General features: G+C 37.5%; 2 protein-coding genes across 2 annotated transcripts; both read right to left on the bottom strand.

The window, feature by feature from the left end:
* Positions 1-835: 835 nt before the first annotated feature.
* LOC110760665 (ubiquitin-conjugating enzyme E2 10) lies at positions 836-4324 on the bottom strand. The gene is made up of 5 exons (XM_021962970.2): positions 4186-4324; positions 3974-4046; positions 2247-2374; positions 1731-1835; positions 836-1170 (listed from the first exon to the last, which is right to left on the bottom strand). Exons 2-5 carry the CDS (start codon positions 4041-4043, stop codon positions 1027-1029), a joined length of 447 nt encoding a protein of 148 aa, XP_021818662.1. The 5' UTR covers positions 4044-4046; positions 4186-4324; the 3' UTR covers positions 836-1026.
* Positions 4325-5891: 1567 nt separating this feature from the next.
* Positions 5892-10017, bottom strand: LOC110760664 (putative inactive receptor kinase At4g23740). Its single transcript, XM_021962969.2, has 4 exons — positions 9786-10017; positions 9577-9669; positions 7833-9171; positions 5892-6743 (listed from the first exon to the last, which is right to left on the bottom strand). Exons 3-4 carry the CDS (start codon positions 9064-9066, stop codon positions 6088-6090), a joined length of 1890 nt encoding a protein of 629 aa, XP_021818661.1. The 5' UTR covers positions 9067-9171; positions 9577-9669; positions 9786-10017; the 3' UTR covers positions 5892-6087.
* Between the last annotated feature and the right edge of the window lie 748 nt (positions 10018-10765).

The following is a 10765-nucleotide window of genomic DNA, read 5'->3' as shown; positions in this document are numbered from 1 at the left end:
AGTGTTTTGCCAATTTCTTTTAACTTCATTTTAGTAGCCAACAAATCTAAAGAGGGTTGTGACTTGTAAATGTTCCCTTTATATGATTTGGTCTGTAGAAAACTAAAGAAGTAGAAACCTAAGTTAATCCTAAAATAATTACAAGGGAAAATCGGATATCTAACTTACAACCTCACGTGTATGGGTATATGCTCATAACTACTTTAGCTACAAGCCTCTTGCAGGATACCTAGACTAGTTCTAATTCTTTATCAATTCACAAGAAAGACTCACCCTCTCACTTCAAACTAGACTTTTTGGGCCCAACCCATTTATACTGATGGGAAATGAATCCATGTGTCAAGACACAAGTGTGACAGGTTGATGTTAATGGTGATGGCCCATATGGCTGCATACAACTGGGCTACTTTTTCTTCCCAATTTTATTCTGTGTCTTCTTTTTAGTTCCATTAAAAATTTATTGGTTCAGATGAAAAATTCTTTTGCACTATTGCCAGATTCAACCAAATTCAATACACATGATATACAACCTAACCTAGCCAAACCCTTTACACAGATAATCAGCTCAACACGAACTACAAAAACCTGGCCCCAAACCAAAAAAAAAAAAAAAGGACCCCCCGCCCTGGCCAGTTACACAATCCATTCTCTAAAATCCCCAAGATATCATGGGTTTATCTAATATGCGCATAAAGTGATGCAATTATCATGTGGGTTCATACTCTTAACGTGTTTTCAATGGCATATCTATCTCGACTTTGTGGGTCAAATTTCATTTTCTTTTGGGTTGTTAAGGGCTTTCAGACACGAGAGAGAGAGAGAGAGAGAGATAAGATGGGTTTCAATGTCTTATATATAAATATTGCATAACAAATTAACAATTCAAAGCAATTGCGTTCCGAGGGCAGAATACTCTCCCTATTGGTCCACTTATGTGAGGAACAGATCACACCATTCATACATCTGATCACCAGATCAATGCCACAGGGACAGAAAGCCCTCCTCTCACAGTCCTAGCAGCTCACACTAACCCATAGCATACTTCTGAGTCCAGCTCCTTGCGGTGGTCTCGTACTTGTTCTTGTCAGTCTTGTACATATGGGCAATCTCCGGAACCAAAGGGTCATCAGGGTTGGGGTCTGTCAACAGTGAACAGATTGAAAGCAATACCTGAAAATAAAGTGAAACCAGTTCCCATGCTTCAGTAACACAAATAACATAACATTGCATCAACTATAACAGCACCAAAATTTCCCAGTCAAACCAGGTTTCAATGAATATGGCACAATTGATTCAACCATGTTTCATTTTCAGTATACAGCATCATAACAGTTGCAAAATGCAATGGGATCCACAAGATCAATCAGTACTTCACTATGGAAAATTTCTTGGACACAACAATTAGCACAGATGATAATTTGTTATTTTTCTTTTTATAAAGAAAAGCAAATCATTTTGGTCAATAAAGGATTGTATGCTGTTTCATTGCATAGAGCTCTTTATCTTTCGTGCAAATCTTAACTTGTAAAACTTCAGAGTAATACAATTGCATTTCCTGTATGTAAAAACCCGAGTTTCAGCCCTATTGATTAGCATTTCCTGTATCGACGCATCCGAAATTACAGACATAAAATGGAATCATATGTAGAATCCCAATAGGGGAAACAAGTTTCTACAGAACGCTCAAAATTTATGAAAAAACTATTCCTGTTTAGGAATTAAGCATTTACCTTGGATATGGTCAGGGCAGGGCTCCACTGTTCTTTCAAAATGTCAAGGCAAATGCTACCATTGCTGTTGATATTAGGGTGAAACACCTTTGTCCTGAATGCAACCTGCACAAAACATCATATAAGTAGCAAAAAGTAATGAATGAATGAAAAGTTGGACAACAAAATCTTCAGTGTGTCGTGCCAATTTTACATGGAAAAGATCTTGAAAACAAACAATATGCAAAAGTTCAGTATTTCCTAGTCATTTGTTAAAATTTGGGATTTTTAAACTTCAGGAACACCATATTACTTCATTGCTAAATAAGCTAGAAAAGTTATAATTGTCAATTTCTACTATCACAATGTTATTAACTCCCTCGGGAGTCTGAAAATACATTTGACATCAAACATAGGTGTGATAGGCCACAAGACAATATGCGCCTCTCTCTCTCTCTCATGAAAGCAATAAAGAAAGGAACTTCCATGCAACAGAAGACCAATTTGATGCCAAATTTATAGAAGGCTAGCAAGTACCTTGGGTGGTTTAAAAGGATAGTCTGGAGGAAAATGTATAGTGACAAGGAACACTCCACCTGCATATGGACTGTCAGCAGGACCCATTATTGTCGCCTGCCAGTGGAACATGTCTTCTGCAACTGGCCCTAAAGATATACATTAGAGCAAAGACAATCAAATTGAATATCTGCTGAGAAGAATGACGTTAGAGTCATTTATCAGAATAGTTTCATTGTGTAAATTTCTCCTGAAAAGAAAAAGCAGCCAAAAATTACCAATTCATTGAGAAAATTTGATACATAAAAGTTCCAATTGCCTAAAAGATTTGAAGGGTTGCACTTGCACATAGATTTATTGCACACAGTAGATAGACTGCTGTGGCTATAAATGAGTGACTTCATATTCTTCCAAAAGTATGAACTTTTGCAGCCATTAAGGGTATTAAAATCCAGGATGGCGTGATTATGATGACAAAAAGATTCCAACCACAGTTGAGTTATTCAAAACTCAAAAACAAATGTATATCATTTATAAGATATCCATATATAAGACAAAGTAATGGTAATCTTCAAATTACCAGCAAAATAATATAGCATTTATGGCACCAAAGGTGGCAAATGAGTCAGTTTAGGGTGGGTCATAAACTAGATAGACTAAGAACTGCCATTTATTTGCCACTTATATCTAATGCCAATAGCCATCTAATCCAATTTTAAGGGTGGGTAGGTGTAGGTCCATTATGGAAATATCCAGCTCAAGATACTATAATTCACTCAATGGGGTAGACAGTGTTCCAAAGGGGAAATATATTAAAAGAAGAAAGAGAAAGCATTTGATCCTTCACTTGCAGAGCAATGCTATTTCAGAGAATCTATTGACATAAGCGTCAAGAAAGAAACCCTGAAACAATACTCAACCAAAGAAACCCTGAAACAATACTCAACCACCCACCCTGGCAGACATTCACAACATTTAAAACAATACAACAGCTGTACCAAAGGGTGACATTGTTCCAACTTCAAATTACCAGCCAACTTCTTTGACTGCCCCAACCTCCCTTTAACACCTTAATGTCTACTCAGCCCTCAAAATCATAGAAGACTCAGAATGACAAAAATCAGTCCCAACCGCCGCAGATATACAGATAACCAGGTGTAAAATTAAAAGCTTTTCTTTCTGAGGATTCAATGGGTCATTACAGGTCCCCACAACCCAGACCATTTAACAAAGAGTTGAAAGGGTAATTACCCATTTATACCCGAGATGCTAGGTAGGAGGTCTATTGCCATTTAATTAGGGCAGGGAAATGGGTATGGGTAACAAGTGCCACATAATAACACCTTCAGTATCCCATATCATTCACTATTTTCTTTCATATTCTCTGATGGTTCTTAACGATGAAATTCAGTTGACCAACTTAAAAATAATGCAATTCCATTCGATTATGAGACAAACACCTAATTTGGCATGAGAACAATAATACAAAATTGATATGACCACCAAATCGGTGCAAGACTGCAGCTTTGCACAGATTTCCTGGTCTGGGTTAAAAAAAAAAGCAAATTTCAAAAAATAAGCATAGATGGAAGCTCAAATCAGATGGTACACATGAGCCAAAATCTCCAAAGAGGAGGCAATCAACAAACTCCTACATCAATTCTTACCCAAAAACACAAAATTAAAACTTTAGCAGAATCAACATGAAAAAGAAGAGGAAACGGATCGGGTTTGGAAATGGAAAATACCAGCGCTGCATGAAGTAGGAGGATCTTTCTGGAGGTCCTTCAGCTCCTTCAGGATCCGTTTCGACGCCATCACCTTCACAAGCACACAAACAAACAAACAAACCAAACCCTAGATGAACCTGACCTCAATCTAACAAATTCACACACACAACAAAGAAAACCCAAATTTCATTTCTTATGTGGAAGTAGCAGAGAGATGGTAGAGAGAGTACCTTGACCTGAGAGACCCTCCTGCTTTATTATTGATTTAGTTTTTATGTTTTTTTTCCTTTTAATCTTTTGCGTTTATTGAGAAGGTGGTAGCGCTTGAACAACCACTCAAAATGAGTTTATATATTATACCTAGGGAAAGAGGAGGGGACAAGACTGTAATTTTGCTCCACACATCCCTCCAATCAAAGTGTGCCATTCTATTGACCATGGATTATTGTAGAATGGAGAAAAAAAAGAAAAAGGAGTGATTTCTATGTTCGAATCTGTCCTTTGTTTTAGACAAAAGAAAATAAAAAATCTTATCATTTGTTAACAACATGTGTTATTGTATTAAGTTTTAGGTAATCATAGTTAAAATGTAAGATTATTTTGTTACTAAAGATTAATAATTTAATGTGTAACACTCACATTATAATATAGTTAAAATGATCACCTAAATTTTTCTACGTGTTAAGGCCAATATGAGAACATCGTTAGAGAATCAAGTTATTTTTTCAATAAGGACGGCTAGGCAATTGATTTAGTCTTAAAAATAAGTAAATTCTAGTCTTAAATTCTAGTCAAAGGATAAGATGCATCTTAGAAATTGTTAAGAAATAGGTTGTATTGCATATGTATCTTAGTCATGACAGTGACATGACAAATCTCGATTCCAACCCAAAATTTGACCACATCAAAACCACCTATATATATATTTTTATTTATCCCCAATATTCTTGTAAGACTCCATTTGGAATGTTAGATTTCAAATCTATGAAAATTGATCTTTATAGTTAGACTTTCTTCATTATAATCTTAGCATGAAAAAAGAATAGAATGAAATCCCATCCATTGTACCTAATAATTTTCAAGGTCATAATAGTACAACACTGTACCAAGTATTTTCAAACACATTGTATCCAGCATCTCTTTCAACATTTTTCTAACCAAAGTAACCATATTATCAAAATAAAAAATCATTGTTTCTATCCAAACATACCCTCGTATAAATTTTCCCAAAAAGATATCTTGTAAATGGAAACCAGGAGATTATGCTTGAGCAAAACCCTAATTCGAAATGTATCTTTTTTACTTGTGGATTATGGACACTGCTTTTCCATACTACCAAAGGCGTTGGAAATTAGAATCTTTGCACAACTCATTTGAAAGGTTGAGCACAAGCAAACACAACTTTTAGATTTTGTTGTTGTGTTAGATTTTTCCCTCCAGTATCTTTCACATTCTGATGAGCTTTTGCCTGCATCAAACAGCTCTGAAGACTTCACGTGCAATAGCAGAATATGGCCAAATAAATGTCCAATCTATGCTTGTAGATCATGATGCCCTCCGCTGTAAGTTGCCTGGGGAAAAATAAGTGATGCTCGAGATAGAAAGGGTTTTTACAAAAACACCCTTCTATACATTAACTGGAGTGGAAGAATGTAATAATCAATTTGCAAGACAGATTTTGTGAAAAACTGTTGTACAAACAGTTGCATTGCATCCTTTAGGAAAACACAGTAGGACCCATGCAGAGCTAGTACATCAGGAAGTTATTCTTGCAGTCAGTTTTTATGACACAAAGATCTGTATAGCATCTTTGGAATGATTATGCCATGCATCCATTCAAGCAAAATATGTTTTTTCTGCGTTCTCCTTTTAATACGTGTGTGTGTGTGTGAGAGAGAGAGAGAGAGAGAGAGAGAGAGAGAGAGAGAGTTTCAAGTACCAAAAAGCATATTTGAAATGCCATTTCCAGAATTAAAGTCACTACTACATTGATACATGACCTAGCTCTTCCTAAATGGGATAAAGTAGAAAAAAAAAAAATTGAAACAAATTTGTTCATTCACTGGAGCAAAACGACATTTTGAGATGAAATGAAATACATCACTAGATGGGAAAAATGGCAAATGGTTCACTCATTGTGATGTTGGATGTTCTGTTCCAACCACCGGTGGTGGTGTTGAGCTTTCAGATCTGTTTCCAGACGATGGTCGATTCTCATTATCATTCCGGCGGACACTTTCTATCATCTTCACTACATCCAGCATTTTAGGTCTTTGATCAGGCATCCTTACCACACAAGACATGGCAATCTGTAACATCTCTACCATTTCTTCCTCTATATTTAGATACCTCATGAGCTCTATGTCAAACACTTCTGCTGTCCACTCCTCTCGGACAACTGAATGCACCCATCTGACCAAGTGGACAATCTCATCACCAGCAGTAGTATGGATAGGGGATTTTCCAGTGAGGAGTTCCAGTAACACAACCCCAAAACTGTAGACATCAGCTGCCTGCCCTGCTTTCCTGGTGTCTGTCACTTCTGGGGCTCGGTAACCAGCAGCACGGGCGACTGGGGGGGCTAGTGAGCTCATTATAGTTGCCAGGCCAACATCAGAAACACAACCGTACTGTTGCGAGTTTACAAAGATGTTTGAGGCTTTGACGTTTCCGTGGACAAGCTTCCCACCATTCTCTGTATGTATATGAACAATTCCTTTTGCTGCTCCAATAGCTATTCTCAGTCGGGTATCCCAATCTAAAGGGACTCTGTCCTCTCCTCTTCTACCTGAAAATCGAAAGAGCAATGCAAGATATATATTAATCTCTACAGTGGGTGGCAGTGCAACATGCACAATGGAGTTAGAATGCCCAAGCATGACACCAACCAAATATTGTCATTCCGAAAGATGTCAAAGCCGACAAATACAATAGATTTTCTTCAATACAACTGAGTTCCTCCCAGTTACCAACTTACAACAGATGTTTTTTGAACATAGAAACTTTGGGGGTTTGAAGGTTCCTTGATCAAGATAAAACTAACAGTGCACCAAATAATGACACATGATTCCCTAAATACAACATTAACATGTCTCTACCTTTGGAGGAATTAATATGTCCGATGCACCACATGGTTTACAAACAAACGACCCTAGAATGGAAGAACCAGATAAATATCATTTACACTAATAGGCTTTTCTTAGAAGATATTTACTCCCTAATGTCCAACAGATCATTTTATATTGATAGCATGGACTTGGTCAAAGAAAGCCTCACGAAGGTACAAGGCAACATAACATTAGTATGCATGCCAAAGCCTGTTGGTACTTACTAGTTAGTATTTTAATGCATCAATTACCACTGGACTCATAAGCAGTCACTATGCTTTATTGTCAGAATCAACGGTAGCTTCTAAAACAGAAAATTCAAGTATTAAACAGTTCTAAGCTATTGGCATAGTAGAATTGCTACACATGACGGAGTAAAGTGAAATATCCGAATCTACATAAGTTAGCAGAAAATATTTTCACAAGTGTTGACCATATACTATCCAGCAGGCCAAGACACATTCTAACATTTTGACAGATCCAGGATCATCTCAAAACAAGGACTGCAGTATAGACCAAAAGTATTCCTCTGTGTTTCGGACTTGTTCCAAGTGGCATCTATCAAATACTTAGTGGTACAGTTCCAACAAATTATTCAGAACGATTGAAGTGAAAAATACTCAAACAATTTTAGCTACAGATGACTACTTATAACCAGACAACTTCTATGATGTACAGGATCTAAAGGTTATTAACTTCCAAAATAAGAAGTACAACAATCAGCTAGTTATCAAGTTAACATTCATCAAGGATGGAAGATAGTAACATACCATGTAACAAAGCAGAGACGCTCCCCTGGCTGTAGTAATCATATACCATTAGCTTCTCATCTTTGGAATAATAATATGCCTTCAGTTCAACCACATTTTCATGCCTAATGTTGCCAGCAATCTCCATATGTTGCTCGAAGTCCCGCTTCCCAACATTTACATCCTTCAACCTCTTCACCACCACAACGGTTGCATCTTCTAATATTGCCTTATATGCTGTACCAAATGTCCCCTTTCCAAGTACCTCAGCAGAAGCCCTCAATAAATCCTCCAGATCAAATGCGTAATGACAGCCCTCAAAGAAAACCAGTTTATTATTCGCATCTTGACTCCTTGAGATCACTTTTTCCGGTGACATTTCTCCCTTGTGCAACTTTCCAGAAAGCCCATCTTCCTTTTTTCTTCTTGAGCAGAAAACAAGTATTAGAAATGCAAACGCCACAATGCCCAAAACAGCACCAGCAACTATAATTCCTAATAATGCTGTCTCACCAAGCTTCCCACCATTCTTAGATTTCGGATATGGTTTAGGGGCGGGTGGAAGAACAGGAGGAAGACTGGGTGGGAAACTAGCAAAAGAAATGTTGTTACCCACGAAAACCGACCTTGGAAACCTCTGAAGTGATTTGGGAACACTACCATTGAGATTGTTGTTAGATAAGTTTAGCTGCTGCAACTTGCTTGATTCGAGATCAGGAATTTCACCAGAAAGTGAATTGTTAGCAAGATTCAAGCCTGAAAGCTGAGTCAAATTGGAAAGCGAATAAGGAATGCTCCCATTGAAGTGATTGTTAGACAAATTGACAATGGTGAGGTTCTTCCAAACTGCGAAGTCCCCGGGCAATGGCCCAGAGAAGTTATTGAATTGGAGATAGAGGAAAGACAAGTTTTTGAGGTTGAAGAAATCAGAAGGGAACTGCCCATTTATCACATTGGATCTAAGACTCAAAATTTGCAGCCTTGAGAGGCGGCTAAGCGTGTAAGGTGGTATCTGGCCAGTAAATCCAATGCCGGGCAATCGGACGGCTATCACATAAGACTTATCCTCACTACAAGTCACTCCAGTCCAGTGGTCACACACAGGAGAGCTCTCATTCCAATTAAGAGAGCGGGAGTGAGGGAGATTGTTCACAAAATCAAGCAATGCTTGCTTATCTTCAACTGGGTCTGCATTTCCTTGCAAGAAAACCAAACCCAGCAAGAAAATCCAATAAAGAATGCAACGACCTGCCATTTTCCTCACTCTCCCCTTACCAAAATCCCAAACACTTCAAGCAGAGAACGAGCTGTTTCTGCAAAGTTTCTCTCTTTTCATGGTTCTGGCCCTTCAGGGTTTTGGCTGAAGATGCACAAACAAATACAGAAAAAAAAAAAAAAAAAGAAGTTAAAAATACAAAAGACAGAATGTAAAGCGAAAAGAGAAAGGAAAAAAAATCAGATTCCAAGACTATTGTCGAGAAAAAGTAGAGGTGACTCTGAGAAATTTCTGCTATAAAAAAATGAAACTTGCAGGCTTTGAATATCGTGTTTATAGTCAAAAAGGAACTTATTTTATTATGCAAAAGCAAAGTATGTACCACCAGAAACCGAGCTTTCTTTTTGTTCTTTGTTCTTTGTAACTTTGTTTCTTTAAACTTTGCCGTTCAAATTTCAAAAATAGCAGAAACCCAAAATTTATACATGGGGAAACATTTCAACAAACAAGTAAAAATGAAAAACCAAAATACCCAGGAGCTCAACTTACCTGCCCACCATTTCCTTTCAGTTTCAGATCTGACCCAACAAAGTCCTCTGGTTTTAGAGTGAACCCAAGTCCAAAATTAGTGTAACTCTGCCTCTGAGACCAAAACAATTTAAAAATTCACTCTTTCAGAACACAAAGTAAAATGTGGAACAGCAGGGTATGAGTGAAGACAGAGAGAGAGAGAGAAAGAGAGAGCAGTGGAAACGTACATGTTATGATGACTCTGAACTGATGGTGCTGCTAAAATAGCATCCAAGATGAATGAACCTGCAAACAAAAAAAACTGTTGCCCAATGGACCAAACATTTACTTTTTTTTTTCTTTCTTTGAAAAAAAGAAGATAATAAGAACAGAAAAACCGCTTCTTAAGTTGGCAGTTTCGAAGGGCTTCCGGGATGAAGAGGAGGTTGGGGGAAGTGAAGGCGAGTAATTATAAGGTCACCGGTAGTGGGAGCGAGTGGATCATGAGTTAGTGACTAGGTGGACGGAACGCCGTTATTGTGGGTAGAGTTGCGATAGCGACGTGGTCTCGTCTAGGTCTGATATGTGGACCCGCGCGAAATTAATTTCTTGATAAATATGAACCAACGTGCTCTCGTCCCCGTGCTGTCGTTTAACGATAACGACGACGAGGGGAGGTCTTCGGTTAATCTTCGCCGCCCATTAGGGCTCCGAGTTTTGCGTTGGTGCATAGAGCCCGTTCGATTGCATGACGGCATTTCGTTGACTTCTTTTGGTTTTCAAAATATGACCAGAGATAGTTTTACTCTTTTTTTACAGTGACTGAGAGATAATATTTACTGTGGTAACTCATTATTTTCATCTCTGCTTTTTTTAAATAAAAAAAATTCTGGGCTGTTAACCACTTTATCCTATCCAAATAAGACATAACATTTTGTTTACATAGTAATCTCTATATTATTTTTGTTACACAAAAAATCCAATGTTTGGTGACTCGGAGTTGAACTATTCCAATTAAATTAGACAGATTTTTTTTGGAGAAATTTTAGGATTGTATTTATAATTCAGCTAAAATAGTCACTAGCTACAAAGGACCATTACAATAACGGAGGGGTCTAACATCAAAATTAAGACAATTTGGTGCACCTTCACTAACGATCACGCATGATCGAATAAATTCTGGCATAGGCAAACTCAAAATAATCAAAAAAAGATAAAGCTTGAAAAA

Source organism: Prunus avium, chromosome 5 (genome assembly GCF_965620075.1).
Source record: "Prunus avium chromosome 5, drPruAviu1.hap1.1, whole genome shotgun sequence".
Classification (NCBI taxonomy): Eukaryota; Viridiplantae; Streptophyta; class Magnoliopsida; order Rosales; family Rosaceae; genus Prunus; species Prunus avium.
Note: the sequence above shows the minus strand (reverse complement) of the source record. Positions and strands in the feature narration are given on the sequence as shown.

Coding starts and splice junctions, on each gene's coding strand:
- LOC110760664 (XM_021962969.2), bottom strand. CDS start 9,066: ATGGCAGGTCGTTGCATTCTTTATTGGATTTTCTTGCTGGGTTTGGTT. Junction 6,744..7,832: donor CGTCTCTGCTTTGTTACATG/GTATGTTACTAT, acceptor TTCGATTTTCAG/GTAGAAGAGGAGAGGACAGA.
- LOC110760665 (XM_021962970.2), bottom strand. CDS start 4,043: ATGGCGTCGAAACGGATCCTGAAGGAGCTGAAGGACCTCCAGAAAGAT. Junction 2,375..3,973: donor TCCTACTTCATGCAGCGCTG/GTATTTTCCATT, acceptor GTATATCTTTAG/GGCCAGTTGCAGAAGACATG. Junction 1,171..1,730: donor CTGCCCTGACCATATCCAAG/GTAAATGCTTAA, acceptor CTTTATTTTCAG/GTATTGCTTTCAATCTGTTC.